General features: G+C 45.3%; 1 protein-coding gene across 1 annotated transcript in view; it reads right to left on the bottom strand.

Annotated features, from left to right (window-relative positions):
* LOC127649716 (astrotactin-1-like) overlaps positions 1 to 23,361 on the bottom strand; it is a 560,423-nt gene that overhangs the window by 333,726 nt on the left and 203,336 nt on the right. Inside the window, exons 8-9 of the mRNA XM_052134948.1 lie at positions 19,763 to 19,909; positions 11,956 to 12,123 (exon numbers count right to left, since the gene is read on the bottom strand). Of these exons, the coding sequence (XP_051990908.1) occupies positions 11,956 to 12,123; positions 19,763 to 19,909 (315 nt within the window). The remainder of the gene's footprint in view (positions 1 to 11,955; positions 12,124 to 19,762; positions 19,910 to 23,361) is intronic.

Raw genomic sequence — 23,361 nt, 5'->3', positions numbered from 1 at the left:
GATCCTCCCTTTGAGCTTTTACAAGATCATCATGGCTGATGGTTGGCAGGTGACAATGAGGTTGCGGAGGAGGTTCTGGGGAACGCATGTTAAGTGCTGCAACCCAGGCCACATCCTTCCGTGCTGCTGCCTGACTCCTATCCCATGTAGCACGTACTGCCTCGTTCGAGAACTCCTCCGTACAAACCACCTCATATTTCCCCATGTCCAACGGGAGCCGAGACAGTGTGTCTGCATCTCCATTTGATTTTCCAGGCCTATACCTGATGTCGAACCGGAAGTCTGAGAGTTCTCCCACCCACCGATGACCAACAGCGTTGAGTTTTGCTGTACTCATGATATAGGTCAGGGGGTTGTTGTCCGTGTACACAGTGAAATGGGGAGCGTAGTACAGGTAGTCCCGGAACTTTTCACACACAGCCCATTTCAGTGCGAGGAACTCCAGTTTTCCACTGTGCAGGTGATAATTACGTTCAGCCTGTGTCAACGTTCTCGAGCCATAGCCAATGACTCTCAGCTTTCCATTCTGGCGCTGATAGAGGACAGCCCCCAGGCCCTGGTCTGAGGTGTCTGTATGCAGCGTGAAATGTAGGTTGAAGTCAGGTTAGGCTAAAACAGGTGGAGTTATAAGAAGATCTACCAGTTGTTCTAAGGCTTCCTGATGTTGAGGAGTCCAGTCAACAGGCTCTCGGGAAGGCAGCTGTGGGCGTTTGGTGGTTTTCCCACATTCTGGAATCTGGGCTTTCCCTGGCTTGATTTGGAGCAACTCATAGATTGGCTTTGCGATCCTGGAAAAATCCTGGATGTAAGAGCGATAATATCCTAATAAACCAGTCAGTTTCCTTACCTCACCAACTGTCTGTGGTGTCTTGTTTGTCAAGGTTTTGACTGCCTCAAAGTCCCTTGGGTCTATCTTTACACCATCAGCTGACACAAGGCGCCCGACGTACCTGACTTCTTGTCTGAACAGTTCACATTTTTCAGGCCTCAGTTTTACTCCGTGCTGTTGAAGAGCCTGGAGCACTTTACGGAGAGCCTCCACATGTTCTGGCATAACAGAGCACATCATCCAGATATGGGATGCAGCATTCATCCCTGAGTGTGCCTAGCACCTCCTCCATGCTCCGCTGGAATGCTGCTGGGGCGTTTGAGAGTCCGAATGGGATACGGACCCACTCGTAGAGGCCCCACGGGGTGATGAAGGCAGTCAAGTGACGTGAACCCTCGGCGATGAAACCCTGATGGTAAGCTTTTCCCTGGTCGAGGATGCTAAACCAGGTATAGCCCCCCAGTGTATCTGTCAGGTCTTGTATTCTGGGCAGCGGATGTCGATCAGGTACAGTCTTTTTGTTCAGGAGGCGATAGTCAATACAAAGCCGTAGGCTGCCATCTTTCTTCCTAACACAGACAACTGGGGCAGCATATGGGGACTTGGACTTAACTATCCAACCTTTCATCAGCAACTCCTGCACGTATTCCTTTACCTCTTTAAACAGTGGCTTCGGGACTGCTGAGTATGCTCTCTGCACAGGAATTTCATCTGTGAGGGTGATCGACATTTGTAGGCTTGGTAAACATCCAATATCACTGCTGTCACGTGCGAAAGCTCCGGCTTCTTCACACAGCATTTTGTTGACTTTTTCCCTTTGCGTCCCATCAAGGTGACTGAGGTCGATGGAAGGTTGCCATGGCGTTGGAGGGGCGTTCACAGGTGTTGATACAGTACTGTTAACAATCACTGTGGGCTTGGGTGTTTCAGGTGAGTCTGTGGCGATCACTTTTTAACACCGTGGATGCTGCCAAGTGCTGTCTTTCTCGGCAGAGTTACTGTATGTTTAGTGTTGTTACCCACAGGTACAGCTACATAGGGTTTTCTTGGATTTTGTACCTCCAACAGACCTTCACCCACGTCCAGTTCTGTCAACTGCACATTGTTGTCATCAGGCTCAAATAGGATGACTGTGTCCGATGTACTCATGTGAGGAGGAAGTTGACACTTGACCCAGGCTACCTGACCTGCTGGGACAACAATGTCCTGTATGCCTGTCCGTGAAGCGTCCGCGACAGTACAGCGGGTTTTCTGGCTTGGATGAAGCTCACCATTAGCTCTGCCTTCTCTGCTGGTATACACAAGGCATTACAGAGTAGGACGACGAGGGTTGAAATCAGCTTTTCAGGTTGTTCTTCTATCATCTCTTCCAGCACGTTGAAACCCAGCAGTGGTCTCTCCAGAACAAGACTGCTGACAAGAAAAGGCACAGTGATTGACAGATTAGGGTCCTCATTCCCCATCAAATTGACTGTAAGGGCAACCCAGCCATCAAATGGGAGGACATCACCGTTTACTGCATACACCCTTAACTCGTCTTCGTCACCAATAATGTCACTGAGGGGCCTTACAGGAGTGTCAGGTAAATATCTACTCTTCCAGTCTCTATCAATCATGCTTACTTGAGCACCAGTGTCTAGCAGAGCACTGACCGCTAATCCATTTAGGTTACATTGGGTGAGAGCCCTCCTTCCAATGAGTTTGGCTAGGCGTTCCCTTTTGCTGTGAGGTAAGTCCTGAGTGAATGGATTGGTTGTCTTGTTTGGTTGTTTCTGTTTCTTTTCCGTGATTCTATCTTTTGTGTGAGTGTTTGAGTCTTTTGCCAGTCTTTCATTTTCAGATTGAACAGTATGACAAGTGTCAGGTTGGGACGATCGCTGAGACCCGGTCACTGTTTGTCCCTCGGCAGGGACCGGCTCCAGTTTCCCTGACGTGTTGGTCTCTTTAGACAGCCCACTGCCCGGTGGCCTTCTTCACCACAGTGGAAACAGTGAGGACAATCGGGACGATTTTGCTCCACACACTTGTCACAGCCATATGGTTTCTCTCTCCTGCGGTCTCCTCTGCCTTTCAAATTGTGGTTGAACTGTCCTGCCACCTGTGTCTGCATTGACTGTCTCATGAGCTCAACCATACTTGTAAGCTGTTCAAGTTTTTCCGTTAACTGCTGGATCGTATCTGTTTTTGGTACCTTCTCCTTTACACTAGGACACTGTGCAGCGTTTACTTCAGACTGAACACTGTGCACATTTGTTGGTCTTTGGCGGGTGGCTGGACCTAGCCTTCGCTGCCTTTCGCTTTCATCGCACATTATTTTCTTCATCTGTTTCAGGATTGCCTCATCCGATACGCCGGTGTCCCCAAGCAATGACTTCAGCTCTCTGCGGACATCATCATGTTTATGACCTAGGCCCTGATACACGGTATGAAGAAACACATCCTGCACTGTACTTGCACTGTACTTGACACCTGTGTCAGCATGTTTAGAAGCTAGCATGATCTTCTGTTTAAGTCCAATGACTCTGTATAGGAACTGTTGGGGTGTCTCACTGTCTTTTTGTTTGGTGCACATGAGCTCCTGGAACAGCTCGGTGTTGCTTTGCTCACCCAGGTGAGAATGGAGAAAGGCTTTCAGTTCTTCGACAGTCAGATCATCCTTATTCATCAACATGTCTTTAAAGGTTCCTGGCTTGATGACTTTGAGGACAGCTCTTACAACCTCTGCATCACTGAACTGCTCCTTTAATCCGTCTTCCATCTGCCGACAGACACTGTTATAGCTGAGATCTGACCCCTGGTCCCCAATCTGACCCCCCTGAATCTTCAATTCCCTGTGATGAAGGTAAGACAACTCTCTTAAGGAGAGCAACTTGTCATGTGTTAATGGTGTCGAGTTTTCACTTAAACCTCTGGGGCCTACTACATTACTACTCTGTGAGGTGAGACCTATCTTTACAGATGACTGAGGTACAGACCGTGGAGGGGGTGTGTGTTTGCACTGCATAATTTTCTGACTCAGCTCCTCATAACTAGTAAGTTGTTTCTGCAGCTCTGTGTCATGTGTGTCACTAGCCGTAGAAAGTGCCATGTGGGTTGCACTAGCAATCCCAAAATCAGTAGCATCACTATCGTCAGCTGGGTTAACATTATCATTAGAATGACTTACATCCCCACTGCCCGATACATCAATTGCTACAGCAACTTGTGAAGCATGACCCTGAATGACTGTGTCGATTACCTCCTTTAAGTTTAATAAATGTGCCATCCCAGAATCCTCTAACTCTAGTAAAAGCCCACTGAACATGAAACTGCAAATGTACTCAAAACAACCCTCCTCGTCTGTAGGATTGACGCGAGACTCATCCGTTCCTGGCACTGCACCCACTGACTTGGCAATCTGGAACAGTTCATCTATGGAAAGAGTGAGCAGGGTCTTTTTGATGTCCCACACCAACCTTTTCCTCTCATTATCCGCCATAACTGCTTCCCGATTCCACGCACTTGGTCACCAAAGTCCAGGATTACAATTCACGCGCTGTTCTTGACGAGTAGTGATTTCAGCACTGCGCAGTTACCATTCGTTGTTCATAACCGGTAACCTCTTCATTAGTAGACAGGATCGGTGTTATTTGGAGATTTCTTTCACTGGCTGCAGCTCGCTGGTTGCATCAGGTCACCTTTTGGTCCGAGGTTGCAGTATCACTGGATCAGCTTCCGGCCACCAGGTGGGAGTGATCCCGGACGAGCCCCCCAATAAACTGTTACAGGTACCGGCTGGTATCATGTAAACGGCTTATATGCTCTCGCTCTGAAACAGGAGAAATAAATGAGACAGGGCAAAGTCTGCATCCGCTCTTTCATCTCAGCTCAGCAGAAAGAGCCAAGAGGATTTATTACACAATCACAATTAAAATCCTACTTGGTTACCAACACACAATGTTTTCTCATGAAATAGACAGTTTCAAAAATAAAATACAATGTCTTTTTTTCATCTTTCAGCAATTACTGATATATAAATTGTGTATGATCAAATAAATCAAAATGACAAAAACCTCTGTTACCTTGTAAGTTGTCTCTTTCCAACTTAATATAAAACCTAGCTTATGTTATCACTTGCATATAATTCCTAAATGCCTTTTCAACTAGCATCATTTTTTTCTCTTCCACAATGCATGAGCTGACAGACTTCTACCTTGTTTTTTAAAACCACTTTTAGAATATAAAACGTTTGGTTTTAACACTAGCTTTTCACACATTACACAATCTCATACATTTCCAAACTATCTAACTTTACAAAAATGTTCAAAGAACTAAAAATAAAACTCCGCTCGACGTGACTTTGGTAATCACAGATGACGCCACCGGCGCGAACATACAAACACTGCTGTAACGTTATATCCATATATGTCCACATTTTCATAACACAGCCCTGTTACATGGCCCTTCAAACATTCAGCGACATGTAAACATATTAGATTTCAGTTATTTAACTTAATTTACAAATCTACCAACCTGAAACAGGAGAAATAAATGAGACAGGGCAAAGTCTGCGTCCGTCTTTCATCTCGCTCAGCAGAAAGAGAAAGATCGCAAAGCGGGACAAACTGACGTAACGCCCCAGAAACACAATAAGCGCTACACTGCCCACTGCTGACAAACTCCAAAATTACTCCTGCCCTTTATATAAAATATATTAGTGCAAATGAATGGTAGAAACAGGTAAATTACCCCTGCACAAAATTCAAAAACATTTCTTTATAAAATTACAAAAAAATCTACCACAAATGTGATAACATTTTACTGGGCATCACATATGCACACTTCAGAGGATCTACTTTGTGTCAAGAGACCATGTTGATGAAGACCTCAACTTTGTTGTCTTTTAGTGATAAAATCACATAGCCAATATACAAAATATTATAATGCACCTTTGGCTCATAAAACCCTATCTCTCCTTGGTTAAGGCCACTTGATGATCCTGCACTGCCTAATTATGGCCCAGCCTACTGTAAAATAAAAAAAAGAAATAATTACTAAAATCCAGGTCACTGTAATCCCAAGCACTGCATTACAAAGATTCATAGCCAAGCATTATTGTCCTCACAGCTCTTGCTCAACTTAGCATGCATTGCTTAATAGTGCTCACACTAGAGAAACACCTTCAAAGAAATCTGTAAATGAATCGAAAGATGAATGAGCTAAGTCCCTCTTCACTACCTCATGCTTTTTAAATAAAGCTATGTTACAACACAGCAGGACGGGATGGGCACTCCTTCAATTGGGGGAATATGATATCATAATTTTTTATTAATTAGGTACAGATGCTGACTAATTAAAGTAGGGCAAATTATTGTAGTCTTCAGAGGTTTCAAAAACACATTTCTTTTCAAACTGCAACTGGAAAATATAGACTTGACAATGACGGAAACCAGCTATTTAAATTGTCATAATTTCTGACAAGATTCCTTTATTTTAAAATAAAAAGGACTACTATAATTAAATATTATTTTCACAACGCATATATAGAGGTGCATGGATGTTAAATGTCTTCCTCAGGGTGTGTGACAATGTTTCTTTTTTTTTCTCAAGAAAAGTAAATACCTAATTTATAAAACAAATTCCATGGATTTGATCCTACATCAAAAGTGAGGAACAAATCAAGATTTATAAAGGCAAAAACTGACGTGAAAATGTTCTTATGTGTACGCCAACTGAAAAGCATGCATACAAAAAATTATTTGTGCTAGTTTCCAATCTGCTTTATTTATTTATTTATTTTATCTATTAATTTTTCAGCCTCTTGTCTGCTGTTTTTGAGGACATAAATTAAAATGATTACAGTGCAATAAATGAAAGAGTGAGCAGAAGAGCGGGAAAATATGTAGTTTATACAGAACACGTTTGCCATGTTGGCAATTCATATTTCATAATATGTAAAAGAGCATTTAAACCAGAATTAAGGAGTTTCACCATTGGCATTACTTTGTTTTAAAAAGTGGGAACAGTATTGGTGTTGGGGAGGATGCGAAACTCAAGAATATTAATTAGGTTATGTGCAGATAATGTCCAATAATCTTTTGGTGTTATGAAAAATAGTCATTCTTCATGACTAATTGAAGTGCTCCATTAATATTTCCCATAATTCATATGGTAATTGATCTGTATATCTAACACTCTCAGTACTGGAATTTTGTTAGTATAAATATGTAAATCAGTAAGATTTTATTAGAACTTTCTGACAGATTGGTCTCATGGCAAAGTAATTGCCTTTAGTACAAGGAGAACCAGATTGTAATCCAGCCCTATCATTTTAATTTAATAAACAAAGATTGCATCTGTATGTTAGTGGATGTATATCATGAACCAGCACTGGATCACCACTTATTATAACACACACAAACCAAATGGAAACTCCTGCTCAAGAACTGGAGATATTTCTTTCATATATATTAGACACTTACTTGACGAAGGCTATATCAATAATGTGGTAGGGACATGTCCCACCCATAAATTACACCTGTGTGTGTCAACAATATGGACATTGGTTGAAGAATGGTGTGAATGAGGAATGATTTACAGTTAACGTGGTCAATAAATTGATTTATTGTTGGTGATAAAATTTAAAAACTGATGATGAGTTGTTGAACAGTCCACATTATATGGGCAGAAACTGGGAGCCACACTCACTCTTTTAGAAAACCTTGCCAACTGCAAAAGAAAACTCTATATGAATGTATGAGTAAACACGAGAATAACTTGCGCATGCACTTTCCTTGTATCCTGTCTCACCATATTATGATAATTGTGGGTGTTCTGTAGGTGGAATCTGTGCACTAGTTCACATGTGCATGTGTCACGTTCCTGTGTTGTCTGCCCTATGTTCTCTGTTTCACCCATCACGTTTATGTCATGTTTCCGTGTTGTCTGCTCCGTGTTTCCCGTTTCACCCGTCACCGATCCCGTTCCATGTCACGTTTTCCCTGTTGTCCGCCCTAAGTCTCACTGTCCGTGTTAAAACTACAATTCCCACAATTCCTGGCCTCTCTCACTGCCCGCACTCTTCATTGTTCTCACCTGTGTCTCGTTTAGTCTTCATTGTGTTTGTGTATTTAACCCTGTTTGTTTCTCCTTTCCCCTGTTGGTCTTTGTTGTATGTAGATGCCGGTTTCCCATGTTTCCATCGTTGTTTTCACCACAGTTATCCCTGTGTATGCCTTCCGTGTTATGTTAACCCTTTGTTTGCCTTTCGTGTTTTGTTTACCTTTTCCCATCATGGATGTTTCCTTTTGTTCATGTTATTTTGTGTTGCCCGTTTACTTTAATAAACCTTGCTGCATTTAGATCCTCATCCTGTGTCTGCTTCCACAACGACGTTACAGAAAAGACCAACCACCCAAATGGATCTAGCAGCGGTTTTTCTCGAACTGGCCCGGGCAAATCTTCCCGTCCGTGAGTACTCACGACTCTTCTCCACGGTCGCCATCCACACTGGGCTCAACGACGACACCCTGAAGTCCATCTACTGGGTCGGGTTACCGTCATACCGATGGAGAGTGGCACCGATACCCGGAGAGCTCCCGTGGAGGGAGTACGTGAGCCTCGTTCTGAGGAATCTCGCGCCCGAGGAACCACCCCTCATGATTCCGGCTGTCGAGCCTGAGCCCCTGCCTACCCGGATCGATGAGCCAGCGCAGCCAACTTCTTCCGCCCGGAGGAGGAGGAGGAAAGCCTCCGCTCTCCAGCTCACGCCTGCCACGGTCAGTGATCCTGGGCCCACGTCTGCCACGGTCAGCGAGCCAGCGCCTGTAGCCTCAACCGTCCCAGAGCCAGCGCCTGTAGCCTCAACCGTCCCAGAGCCAGCGCCTGTAGCCTCAACCGTCCCAGAGCCAGCGCCTGTAGCCTCAACCGTCCCAGAGCCAGCGCCTGTAGCCTCGACCTTCCCAGAGCCAGCGCCTGTAGCCTCGACCGTCCCTGAGCCAGCGCCTGTAGCCTCGACCGTCCCTGAGCCAGCGCCTGTAGCCTCGACCGTCCCTGAGCCAGCGCCTGTAGCCTCGACCGTCCCTGAGCCAGCGCCTGTAGCCATGACCATCCCAGAGCCTACGCCAGTAGCCATGACCGTCCAAGGGCCAGCGCGAGTAGCCAGGACCGTCCAAGACCCAGCACCCCTCGAGCCTCCCAGGGCTCCGCCTCTCAAGTCTCTCGAGTCTCCCAGGGCTCCGCCTCCCGAGTCTTCCAGGGTACTGTCTCTCGTCTCTCAAGTCTTCCAGGGCTCCTCCTCCCGAGTCTTCCAGGGTTCCATCTCTCAAGTCTCTCGAGCCTCCTAGGGCTCCGCCTCTCAAGTCTCTCGAGTCTTCCAGGACTCCTCCTCCCGAGTCTTCCAGGGCTCAGTCTCTCAAGCCTCCCAGGGCTCCGCCTCTTGAGCTTCCCAGGGCTCCGCCTCCCGAGCCTTCCAGGGCCCCGCCTTTCCAGCATCTCGAGCCTCTCAGGGCTCCGCCCCTCAAGCGTCTCGAGCCTCCCAGGGTTCTGCCTCTCGAGCCTTCCAGGGCCCCGCCTTTCAAGCATCTCAAGCCTCCCTGGGCTCCGCCCCTCAAGTCACTCGAGCCCTCCAGGGCTCTGCCTCTCAAGCATCTCGAGCCTCCCTGGGCTCCGCCCCTCAAGTCACTCGAGCCCTCCAGGGCTCTGCCTCTCAAGCCTCTCGAGCCCTCCAGGGCTCCGCCTCTCAAACCTCTCGAGCCTTCCAGGGCTCCGCCTCCCGAGCCTTCCAGGGCTCCGCCTCCCAAGCCTTCCTGGGCTCCGCCTCTCGAGCCACCCAGGGCTTCGCCTCTCAAGTCTCTCGAGCCACCCAGGGCTCCGCCCCCTGAGCCTCCTACGGCTACGGCTCCTCTCCCAGAGACTCCCGAGCCTCCTATGGCTCCGCCCCCCGAGCCTCCTACGGCTCCGCCTCTAGAGCCTTCTAGGGCTCCGCGTCCCAGGCCTCCTGCGGCTCTGCCGCCCGAGGCTCCTACGGCTCTGCCCCCAGAGACTCCAGAGCCTACCAGGTCTTCGCCTCTGAAACCTCCCACGGCGCCACCTCCCTCGGCTCCGCCTCCAGAGCCTTCAAGGCCTCTGCCCCTAAAGCCTCTTACGGCGCCACCTTCCTCGGCTCCGCCTCCTGAGCCTTCCTCGGCTCCACCTCCTGGACCTCCCTCGGCCCCGCCTCCAGACCCTTCCAGGTCTCCGCCTCTAGAGCCTCCTACAGCGCCGCCTTCCTTGGCTCCACCGCCTGGGCCTCCCTCGGCCCTGCCTCCAGACCCTTCCAGGTCTCCGCCTCTAGAGCCTCCTATGGTGCCTGGGCCTTCCTCAGCTCCGCCGCCTGGGCCTTCCTCGGCTCCGCCTTCTGGGCCTTCCTCTGCTCCGCCTCCTGACCCTGCCTCGGCCCGGCCTTCCTCAGCTCCGCCCCCGGAGCCTACAGAGGTCCCCTCAGCTCCGCCTCCTGAGCTTTCAGAGCCTCCCTCAGCTCCACCTCCTGAGCCTCCAGAACCCCTCTAAGCTCCGCCTCCGGGACCTGTCCCTGTCCGATGGCCTCCTCCCAGGCACCCCGAACTGGTCCTTGCCCTACGGGCACCTCCTAGGCCACCTCAACCAGCCTCTGGCCTGTGGCCACCTCCCAGGTCCCCTGAGCCGGCCCTTGCCTTGGGGCCAGCTCCCGGGCCATACAAACCTGTCCCCCTATTGTGGTCGTCTCCCAGACCACCCAAACCTGTCCTTGCCCGGTCGATACCTCCCTGGCCTCCTAAACCTGTCCCTACCCGGTGGACGCCCCCCAGGCCACCTGACCCGGTTCCCTTCACACATCCCCAGAGACTACCTAATTGCCCCTTGTGCCCCCGTGGACTGCCTAATTGCCCCTTGTGCCCCCGTGGACTGCCTAATTGCCCCTTTTTCACCCATGGACTGCCTAATTGTTCCTTGTGCCTGCTTGGTCTGTCTCCGTGTCCCTTGTGCCTCCTTAGCCTGTCTTTGTGTCCCTTGTGGCCCCTTTGGTCTGTCTGTTTTCCCCCTTGTCCAGCCCCCCTCTCCTTGAAGCTTTGTTTATTTTTTCTGTTCCTTTTCTTAGGACCGTCTGGAATCCGGTCCTTTTGAGGGGGGGCTATGTCACGTTCCTGTGTTGTCTGCCCTATGTTCTCTGTTTCACCCATCACGTTTATGTCTTGTTTCCGTGTTGTCTGCTCCGTTTTTCCCGTTTCACCCGTCACCGATCCCGTTCCATGTCACGTTTTCCCTGTTGTTCGCCCTGAGTCTCACTGTCCGTGTTAAAACTACAATTCCCACAATTCCTGGCCTCTCTCACTGCCTGCACTCTTCATTGTTCTCACCTGTGTCTCGTTTAATCTTCATTGTGTTTGTGTATTTAACCCTGTTTGTTTCTCCTTTCCCCTGTTGGTCTTTGTTGTATGTAGATACCGGTTTCCCATGTTTCCATCGTTGTTTTTGCCACAGTTATCCCCGTGTATGCCTTCCGTGTTATGTTAACCCTTTGTTTGCTTTTCGTGTTTTGTTTACCTTTTCCCATCGTGGATGTTTCCTTTTGTTCATGTTATTTTGTGTTGCCCGTTTACTTTAATAAACCTTGCTGCATTTAGATCCTCATCCTGTGTCTGCTTCCACAACGACGTTACAGCATGATTTTAAGAAGAATTGCAATTTTTGCATCCAGACATTTTATTATTAATTAAGGATTAAGGAAATTGTTGTACGTTAACAAAGATCATTCTATGAACATCTTTATAAATGAGGCCCAAGCCTCTAGATAACTTAACTATTAAAAATAACCTAAAATGACTAAAGTTAGCCAAACATTTTTGTGTTTTTTTTCTTTTTTTTTTTTTTTTTGTGGAATGTATAAAATGAAACCAAAATGTGATAAATGAAAAATGTATTATTTATTTATTTTTTGTTTATAGAATAGGCTGATCCTATGTGGGGTGATTCAGCTCAAGTGGCCAAAGGGTGTGCCCAGCTGGAATAGGTTTAGCTCAGCCAGAACAAAAACCAGAGTGAACATATGTGTTTTTGTGCTATTGGTCATCTCAGGCTTTTTATGTGAGTTGTCTGAAGTAAGGAATCACATTAGGGAGCCTGTGTACCTGAATCTGGGTCACATTGGTGCTCACAGGGGTCCAAGAGGCGACGGCCACACAGATCATTGACCCAAGGACCGCTGGCATTCTGCTGGTAGTACAGCAGCACCTGAGCTGGATTCAGCCAATCAGATGCATCCAACTGGCTGCCCTGCAGCAGAACAAATCTGGAGCCTGGAGGAGGAAGGAACATGAAGAATCAAAGAGGACATCTGTCAAGAGTTATATCGACAAGGATGTGAACTATATTACTGAGCTCTCCCACGGTGTACCACAGTAACATAAACACAATATGAACCAAAACCAAAAAACTATCCTTAGATAAACAGACTTTAATATGCAATTACATTTTTGCAAATATTTTGAAGCATAGTAAAATCCTTACACTGAAAATGTATAGCTGAATTTGTGTGTATTATGAGATTTGATGGTACACAGCTGCAGATAAGACACGATAGCACAGGTAAAATCACTGCAATTGGAAGAGTGCTGTTTTCTGCACAATCCCTCTAAATATTTCACACTGCACAGACACAATTTTATTCTGTTAAAATCAAGTTTTATCTGATTTGTTTTGACATGAAGTTTTACTCTTTAATACTTTTAGACAGTTCTAGACACATCTTAAATTGATCTGAGATTTTTTTTTTATTCAAAATGGGAATTGTGAATCCTTCAAGTCTCCTCTTTTCAGATTCTGTCCACTTAGACGTCTGTGTGAATGTTAATCTACCCTAAAGCGGCAGACCCCATACAGGAGAGCGCTGCATGAAAGACAAAATGACAGATGAGCAAGGCCAGTCATAATTCATCATATCACCCAAACTCTAGAATGATGCCTGAAAATGCCAATGAGCTGAAAGAAAAAAGAGAGAGACTGATAGTGAGAGAATAGAGGGTATAGGTGAGAATAAGTGCTGTGCAATATAACGGTATATACCATGCAACAGTAAAAATGTTTTTTCAATACAATTGAAAAAAAAATTATACACCAAGCAAAACACTATAGCCTACTCAATAAAATATTCCGTAGATGGGAACTTCCTAAAGCCTTTGTGGTGTGACACATCATCTATTGCTTTCAGTATAGAGAATGTGTATCTATTTACAGTTACCAAGGAACATCACAACTTGGTACATCTGTATGTACAAGTAATGTAAAGCATTACTTATTATCTGCATGTAACAAGTGTGTATATACTACACTCACCTAAAGGATTATTAGGAACACCATACTAATACTGTGTTTGACCCCCTTTCGCCTTCAGAACTGCCTTAATTCTACGTGGCATTGATTCAACAAGGTGCTGAAAGCATTCTTTAGAAATGTTGGCCCATATTGATAGGATAGCATCTTGCAGTTGATGGAAATTTGTGGGATGCACATCCAGGGCACGAAGCTCCCGTTCCACCACATCCCAAAGATGCTCTATTGGGTTGAGATCTGGTGACTGTGGGGGCCATTTTAGTACAGTGAACACATTGTCATGTTCAAGAAACCAATTTGAAATGATTCGAGCTTTGTGACATGGTGCATTATCCTATTGGAAGTAGCCATCAGAGGATGGGTACATGGTGGCCATAAAGGGATGGACATGGTCAAAAACAATGCTCAGGTAGGCCGTGGCATTTAAACGATGCCCAATTGGCACTAAGGGGCCTAAAGTGTGCTAAGAAAACATCCCCCACACCATTACACCACCACCACCAGCCTGCACAGTGGTAACAAGGCATGATGGATCCATGTTCTCATTCTGTTTACGCCAAATTCTGACTCTACCATCTGAATGTCTCAACAGAAATCGAGACTCATCAGACCAGGCAACATTTTTCCAGTCTTCAACTGTCCAATTTTGGTGAGCTCTTGCAAATTGTAGCCTCTTTTTCCTATTTGTAGTGGAGATGAGTGGTACCGGTGGGGTCTTCTGCTGTTGTAGCCCATCCGCCTCAAGGTTGTGTGTGTTGTGGCTTCACAAATGCTTTGCTGCATACCTCGGTTGTAACGAGTGGTTATTTCAGGCAAAGTTGCTCTTCTATCAGCTTGAATCAGTCGGCCCATTCTCCTCTGACCTCTAGCATCAACAAGGCATTTTCAGCCCACAGGACTGCCGCATACTGGATGTTTTTCCTTTTCACACAATTCTTTGTAAACCCTAGAAATGGTTGTGCGTGAAAATCCCAGTAACTGAGCAGATTGTGAAATACTCAGACCGGCCCGTCTGGCACCAACAACCATGCCACGCTCAAAATTGCTTAAATCATATTTCTTTCCCATTCTGACATTCAGTTTGGAGTTCAGGAGATTGTCTTGACCAGGACCACACCCCTAAATGCATTGAAGCAACTGCCATGTGATTGGTTGATTAGATAATTGCATTAATGAGAAATTGAACAGGTGTTCCTAATAATCCTTTAGGTGAGTGTATATCGCCTAAAATAAAATTGATAGTTTCCAATCAAAATTATGATTGGACAAGCCGCATTACAAGTATTACAAGTAGCTAAAAAATGACTATAAACCCACTGTGCATTATACATTAAATCTGCAAGTTGCTACATTGCAGTAAGGAAAATGAACTATATTTCTTGGTGGAAAAAATGTATTGTATTTTAATTATCATTAGTGTATAAAACATTTATAAAAAAAGATACAGTACATTTTATCTGTGATGTACTTAATCACTGGATTATACAGTTATGAAATATAAATATTTTGGGTTAAAGGAATATTCAGAGTTCGATATAAGCTCAATCGACAGCATTGGTGGCATAATGTGTCAGGATCTCTGGTTGATCTGGTGGCGAGTAATTCTGTTATGTGGTGCTTCCCGCTTTCCCAAAGTGTCCTTGTTAGTTTGTTATTCCACGTGTTCGCAGTTTGGTGGGCTCATTATCCTGATCAGCCACACCTGTCCCTTGTTTCCCTACCCCATTACAACTCTCTCATGTTTGATGTCTTGTGCCAGATTTTATTGTGACTTATCGAGTTACTGTTTGGTCTCTCGTTGGTCTGTTTCCTGCTGTTTTGTTTCTGTGTGTTTTGTGTGCAGCCCTCAGACATTCCTCCTCTTCGTTGCCTTCCTTGCATGGTTCCAGCAGACTCACCCTGCTCACCTTTCAGCACTGGTTCTCCTGGATTCCCGTTCAGTTCATTGTCTGTTGGTTTCCAGCTCTTCCCTGTGTCGGCTCGCTAGTGTCTCCAGGACAGATAAATTCCCCTCAGCCCGTGCATCAGCTGCTGCCTGCTATGCTCTTTACTGTGCTGTTGTAGGTGACTTTTTGTTGTTATGTTGAAATTCATGAAAGCACTGAAAATTATTTAATTTAAAAAATAATTTCTTCGACTCCTCGCTGGCCGTTCAGTGGGGTCTGCCCACCCGGTCTCTGCCATCTCCTCAGACAGCCAGTGACCCCATTGGAGAGGATCTCTCAGGTCACGGCCTCTGTGAGTCTGCTTGGTTTAGGAAATCATGAGGAGGAGATTGAGCTTTACCTAATCAGGTCCCTTTGCTCCAGCAGTATTGGGGCACCCCTGGTTAGTAAAGCACAATCCTACAGATTATTGGAGAAGGGCTCCATTTCTTCATGGAGTTCCTAATGCCTTGAGCATTGTCCTGGAGCTTCATCCTCTCCTGTCTTGTCTTCTGTGTTTCAGTTCGAACCGGTAGATCTGATTGGGGTTCTGGACAATTACCATGACCTGGTAGGGGTGTTCAGCCACCGTTAAGTCCCGGACCGCATCTCTCCCACCCCATCACCCGTACGCCTGTGCGATGGATCTGCTGCCAGGAACATCTCCGCCATTGCGCAGACTTTATTCCTTGTCTGGTCCTGAGAAGGAGGCCATGGATAGGTCCATTGAGTCCCTGGCAGTGGGGCTCATCCACTCTTCCTCATCCCCGGCTGGAGCAGGTTTCTCTTCTTTGTGGGATGGTTCACTTCACCACTGCATCATTTATCGGGGGCAGAATGACATCACCATTAACAGGTATCCGTTGCATTTGATGTCTTCAACTTTCGAATTGTTGCAGGGTTGCCCGTTTTTTCAGAAATTAGACCTGCGCAACTCCTATTACCTTGTGCGGATGAGGGAGGGTGATGAATGGGTTTTTTTGGGCAATTTGAGTACTTATTCATGCCCTTTGGCTTGACCAATGCCCTGGCCATCTTTCAGACCTTGGAGAACGATTTGCTGTGAGTTATAATCAATCAGTTTTTTTGGTGTACCTGGATGATATACTGATCTTCTCTCAGTCTCTCCAGGGGCACACCCAGCATGTCCGCCAGGTTCTCCAGAGGGTCCTCGAGAACCAGCTGTTTGTTAAGGCAGAGAAGTGTTAGTTCGAAGCACGGTCAGTTCTGTTCCTGCAGTTTGTAGTCTACTCCAAGGGGATTTGCGTTGATCCTGGCAAGGTTAGGGCTGTTTCCAGTTGACCAATCCCTGATTCCCTCAAGGACCTGCAGAGGTATCTGGGATTCTTCAACTTTTATAGATGCTTTATTAAGAAATACAGCCAGGTTGCTGTTCCTCAGACGGATCTATCCTCCAGAAAGAAACCATTTCTGTGGTCACCCCATGCCAGGCGGTATTTGATGAGCTTAGATCCTTGTTTACCTCAGTACCCATTCTCATTTTCCTTACCCATCTCTTCATTTCGTGGTGGAGGTGCATACATCAGAGGTAGGCGTCGGAGCAGTCCTCTCAAAACAGTCTCCTTCAAATGGTTTAACTCAGCCCTGTGCCTTTATATCTCTCCAACTATCACAGGCTAAACGGAACTATGACATTGGCAATCGGGAGCTGTTGCCGGATAAGCTGGCATTTGAGGAGGGCACCACTGGTTGGAGGGAGAAAAGGAACCTTTTGTGGTCTGGATGGAACATAAGAACCTGGAGTATATTTAATCGGCTAAGAGCTCGAACTCCTGGCAGGCCTGTTGGGAACATTTCTCAGAGCACCCTGATGATGCTGATTGAGTCAGTGATGAGGGACATGTGCAGATGATCAGTACTCAGGGGATTGGGATGGTAGCGTATTAGTGCTGGGAGTGTCCAGTAGATCTGTGACATTACCCCCCCTCCACAGACCACTCCAGAGGGATGTAATTCCTGATGCTGTGGACGACCCCATCCACAAGGAGATTGATGACCAGGTTGAGTATAGTGGAAGTGGGAAAGAAGGGTGGGATCCAGACTGTCGTCTCGAGGTATCCATGATCTTTCCTCTGGACCGTGTCCCTCACAATCAATGAGGTACTCGAGATGACCCCAACGGGTCGGGAGTACAGGACGTCACAAACGTTGTAGGCTGGTCTATCTTCCAGGAGTAGGGGAGAACATCAGCAGGATCCACTTCTGAGGAGCTGGATGATATTCAGGAGGGAGCTGGAGTTGGAAAATGACAGGGTTAATTTGTCTGGAAAAATTGAAGGGACCAATGTAATGGGAACTAAGCTTTTTGCACGGGAGGCGTAGCCTAATGTCCCTCATGGAGAGCCACACCTTCTGCCCTGGATGGTATGTGGGAATGGGAGTATCAGCAAGGAATTTCTGGTGGCACACAGCCCATAGCAGGTGGTGGTGAGCTAAATCCCAGACCCTCTCACTCTCTTTAAACCAATGGTCGACAGCTGGTAACACAAATAGTTCTTCTGACCATGGAAATAGAGGAGGTTGGTAGCCAAGTACGCACTGGAAAGGTGTAAGGTTAGTCGAGGGTTGACGTAGAGAGTTCTATGCGTACTCAGCCTAGGACAGAAAACTCCGGTGGTTCTGGCAGCAAAGGCAGAAGGTTCTGAGGAAATGACTGATCTCCTGAATCTTCCTTTTTGTCTGACCATTACTCTGTGGATGGTAACCGGAGGAAAAACTGATGGTTACACCTAAGAGTGAAAAGAAAGCCTTCCAGACTCGGGAGATGAACTGTGGACCTCTGTAGGAGACGATATCCTCAGGGATTCCGTAATTGCGGAAAACGTGATTTAAGAGAGTTTCAGCAGTTTCTAGGGAGGTGGGAAGTCTATTGAGGGGAAGTAACTTGCAGGCCTTAGAAAACGATCTACTGCCACCAGAATGCATGTGAAACCCTCAGAGGATGGTAAATCCATAATAAAATCGATAACTAGGTGTGACCAGGGTCAACGAGGGATGGGAAGAGGATGGAGTTTGCCAGCCGGAAGTTGGCGTGGAGTTCAGGAGACAGCACATTCGGTACATCCCTGGACAAACCTTCGGACATCTCTGTCCATACATGTCCACCAGAACCGGTCCTGGATGAGTGAGAGGGTCCTATTGGGCCCTGGGTGGCCAGTGCCCAAGGAAGAGTGTAAAGAATCAATGAGAGTTAGTCATAGGGAAGAGGGTACATCGTTTTTATTGCCAGGACAGTTTGGTGGAGCTGTCTCAGTGGCAGAGACCTCTGGGACTTCATCGTCCAGGGACCATTGGATTGGGCTTACTATAACGCAAGGAGGAAGAATCGTATCCGGCTCCTCATGGGTTTCTTCTGGAGTGTGGTGACGGAAAAGGGCATCTGCCTTGTCTTGGAAGTTGGAGTAGCATGAAGGGATTTCAACAGGATGTGAACTAGCTGGGCTTTCATGATCATCATCACACTGATGATGCTGATTGATGCAGTGATGAGGGATAGGTGCAGATAATCAGTACTCAGGGGAGAGGGGTGGTAGAGTATTAGTTCTAGGAGTGTCCGGTAAATCTATGACACGTACCGACACACCCACACAATTTTTGCTGCATCACTTATTCAATTGGCCAACAGTGCTCTATAATACAGCAAACAGAATAAAGGGAAAAAAAACATCTATTTGTTCCATAGGCAAAACATGAGAAAAATAATGCCATCTGGTGGAAAACATTAAAGATTTTAATTTTGAATGAAAAGAATGAGAGCAAACTATCATAGAATTCATGATTTTATGCTTCAATGGCACTGGGTTCAAATATTGCATTGCATTGTTTTGATGGGTTTCAATGGGGACATTTTTGTCCTTAAGGTCCTGAGTGTAATTATTTTGTGTACACAGTGTATTATAGATGTATTATAGGAACTGAGGTTGAAATATCAAACTTCCCCCAAAAATTCACACCTTTGACAAAATGTATGCCATTGGCATTAACACAGCCAAAATGATTGAAAAAAAAAAAGACATGTAATCTAACCCTTAAAATTTCTTTTGTTGGTGTAACCTAATATAAAGTATTCAGGTTGATTCAATGAAGCTAAATAATATTTTTGACACTATTTTAGGTGTCTAGTAGTTACCAAATATAAAGTGGGTCCAATATTTCTTTAGTTGGTCCAATCAGTTAATTTAGATGTTACCCCATGCAGCAAATGTATTTTTTTTAGCTTATTTTGTCTATTGTACATTCATATTATATAATAAATTAATAATATATATTACACGATTTTGGTCATAACACCCACCCCTAGTAGAAGAGAGAGAGAGAGAGAGAGAGAGAGAGAGAGAGAGAGAGAGAGAGAGAGAGAGAGATGTGTAACATTAAAATTAAATAACAAGCTCATCCAATACAAATGCAACTTCTGTCCAAACCACAAACAAAGAACCCTTGGGGAGATGGGCTCTATGCTGTTTGCAGTTGTACAAGTGTGTATCTGTGTGTGTGAGGGATATGTGTCTGACCTGGCCTGATTGTGCTTTGATGCTTTTCACTAGAGAATCAGTGTGACATTTGCTTTAATGCAGTAAAAGTTTGGTGGGGGTAGAAAGGGGGCTGATGACCCCCCACTGTTCAAGGGCTGGACGGCAAGCAGAGTGGGTGATAAGATTACCGTCCGCAATTAGGTGCTCCGGAACATGAAGAATTACTCGGACATTGAGGCTGCAGGTGAGGTGAGACGTGCAGACGAGTCCGATCACACAGCTCACAACACTGATCAAAGTTAAGGTGGTCTTGTTGATAGGGCTACGCGGGGAACCTGGGGAAAAGAGAGAAACAGAAAGAGCACACTAAAAGAGTGATGCTGTAAGCCTGGGATGTTCACATTTTGATGTGTACCCCTAGAAGGCACAAGGGAGGCAGTTAGAAACAGCAAACATCAGGGTTGGTGGTCCATAAAAGGAGCACTGGATCAAACCAGTGAGCTAGAGTCTGGGAGCTGCAGCTCTGGCACATATAGAGCGGTGGAAAGATACTGGTTTGCCATTTAAAGGCTGCTATTTTTTATGTTGAATTTTTGCAAGTGGAAAAACATGAAGGAATATGTATTTTTTAACACTTTTTCATTATACAGCCAAACTGGTTTGGTGTAGTGCCTGTTAATCTGTTAAACATAAAAACAAGGTAGTAGTGACTGCTAGCTTTAAATGAAAAGTACAACCAGTAGCTTAGAAACAATCTGAAAAGTAGGGGGGCACATTGTAAACCTTATCAGCCTGGCTCATGAATATGAATTAGGTGATACAATGTTCACCCAGTAGTTCTACCTGGTTTGTTACAAAGCAGTTAAATGGGTCCTAATCATATTATAATTGCCGTACTAGTCATTTTTCCAATAGACTGCCAAAGTAACTGGTTGGCAGGGGCTTTTACTTGGTCTTAAATGTGTAGTTCACAAACAAAAATGTATAAATAAATCTGTCATTATTTACTAACCCTTTTGTTATCCAAACTCATATGACTTTGGGTTTGGTCAATGTCAAACCCATATGACTCAAATTCTGTGAAACACTAAATGAGGTGTGAGGATAAACATTAGTCTAAGTCAATATTTACTTTCATTGCATCTTATTTTATATACAAAGAAAGTGAATGGTGACTGAGACCATAAGTCTCTAACATCATATTGTGTGTTCCACTGAGAAAAGTCATGTGGGTTTGGTACAACATAAGAGTGATGGTGATGACATAATTTATTTTCATAATTATTTTTGGGACAGAAATCCCTTTAAAGCTGTAATTTTATGTTGCTATAAAAAATTCTTAGCACTGAACACAAAATGGTAGGATGAATTTTTTAATGTCTAAAAGTGGGGTTATAATAGTTGCTACGGCACTGAGTATACAACAAGGAGACACACAAATAGACAAATGCACTTACTCACAAATTAATTAGGACACAATGGTGATGATCAGATACTGTATTGTGGACCTCCCCCACTTTGCTAGTCATAGTTCATTTACACTCAATGGCATTTAAATGTTAACAACATCTCAGGATAAATCTGTGTCAAATGAACAATTTGCATGCAGAGGTCTGGCAAGAGAAATGAAACATATGAAATTAAATAAGATAATAAATGAAGGTCAAAATATTGTACATTTGATGAGAAATGTGTGATGTGCACTGTGAAATTACATTGAACATGTTTGTACATTCTCTGAAAGCACAATATATAATCACCCTGACAAATCACTTCCATAGTGTAAACACAGCGTATATAAAAGCAGAAACTCCCATTTTGCAATATTAAAGCATAGATACTTAAGACAACATCCTCTTAAAGAGTAGATGTTAGCTGAGAGATTTCACATTATTTATTTATTTTTTTAAAAAGAAGGTTGACTTGGAAGAAATGAAAAATACAGGATGAAAAAGCATTGATTTAAACATGTGCATGCATCTGCCAAAATACTGTATGCAAAAAAAAAAAAAAAAAAAGACAAAAGACAAAAAAAAGTTGTTGATCTTTCTGTTATTGAGTATTCCTCAAGAATCAAGTCTTCTTTGGGAATTTCAGCATTTTGTTAGTCTTGCACAGGTGAATAATACCATGACTTGTCATTATAATAACTAATTACAGCTAAACTATTTTAAAATTATAAATTTTAGATAAGAATATCGTTTGTTATTTTGTCCCTGGGCAAGAGAGAAAAATGGGAAGTAAACACGGTCCTGTCTTTAAAGGGATAGTTCACCCAAAAATACTATCAATATTTACTCTCACACACCATCCCAGATGTGTATGACTCTCTTTCTTCTGCAGAACACAAACGTTTCCTGTTACGTATAACCTCTGTTCCCTGAGATGTAGGGAACGAGACATTGCTTCACTGATGCTTATGGGAAAAACAAAACACTTAGGAGTGAACCTAGTTGTACTACCCCGAGTTATAGAAGTCTATACTACCCCGAGTACCCCGAGTCTATAGAAGAGGCAGGAAATGAAATTGTGTCATACAGACACAACACTTTGCTTATAGGAAGCGTATAACAAAATCAACCTAGCCCTAACAGTTATGAGGGGGCGAGGTAACAAGCATATTTGCATCGCTCAGTAGCAGGATGCTTTGCCTTTGTTATGTATACCTTGTCTTGTCTCACTGTTGCCCTTTTGTCATTTTTGTCACTTTTTGAGTTCCTTAGTTTTCACTTTTGTCACCCTTGTAGCTCCATAGTGCACTCATCATTGTTTTCACCTGTCTCGTTCAGTCTTCATTTTGTCCGTGTATTTAAACCCTGGTTCTTTGTTTAGTCACTGTCGATCGACCAAACTATGGATCCAGCGTTTTTACGAGCTCGATGCCATTTGCTCGATTTAAAGCAGGAGGACCACCCAATCGAAGACCACATTCAGGACTTTCTCTGTCTGGCGAGCGTCTCAGCCTTTCCGGACCCAACTTTGGTGGTCTTCTTTAGAGACTACTTGAATCCGTCGCTGAAGGAGCGGCTGCCACAAGCGACGCGTGGCTGGACTCTCCGCGACTTCCTGGTGGCGACCCTACTGGTGTGCGACTCAGCGCTCACTGTGGGCGTTGCTGAGAAGGACCCTACCTCACCATCCATAGTGGAGTCTCTTCAGCCACCCCCGGCGCCCCCTGTAACACCAGCCCCACCTGTCAGCGAACCGACCCCCACGCCAGTCGCACTCCCAGAACCCACACGGTCCACTTCGTCTGCCTGGAGGAGGGAGAGAAGACGGGCTTCCGCCTCCCGGTACACGCCTGCCCCGGTCTGCGAGCCAGAGCCCACGACTGCCCCGGTCTGCGAGCCAGAGCCCACGCCTGCCCCGGTCTGTGAGCCTGAGCCCACGCCTGTCACTGTGAGCGAGCCTCCGTCCTCGTCAACCACGGTCAATTGTAAACCACGCGCCACTTGTTTAATGCTAACATTCACAAATATGTCTATCAAAGTCAACATGGAGCTCACCAGTTCTTGCAGAGTGATCTAGCAAAAATGCAACACCAGCATATCTATTATTAACTTAAGTCCATTTAGAGGTGTTATTGCCACAGCTGACTAGTACTGTTAGTGACAAGTACACAGTTTAATCTTTTGATAATTGGACAAAAGGACCGAAGAAGTATTAAAGCAAAATGATTGTATGTTAGTTGCTTTTAAAGTGGCAGCTCCTCAAGAGCTTTGCATTCAGTCTGGTCTCTTAAGAGCACAATACAACACTCCTCTAGAGACAATACAAGAGTTTCAGT

Source organism: Xyrauchen texanus, chromosome 9 (genome assembly GCF_025860055.1).
Source record: "Xyrauchen texanus isolate HMW12.3.18 chromosome 9, RBS_HiC_50CHRs, whole genome shotgun sequence".
NCBI classification, from domain to species: domain Eukaryota; kingdom Metazoa; phylum Chordata; class Actinopteri; order Cypriniformes; family Catostomidae; genus Xyrauchen; species Xyrauchen texanus.
Note: the sequence above shows the minus strand (reverse complement) of the source record. Positions and strands in the feature narration are given on the sequence as shown.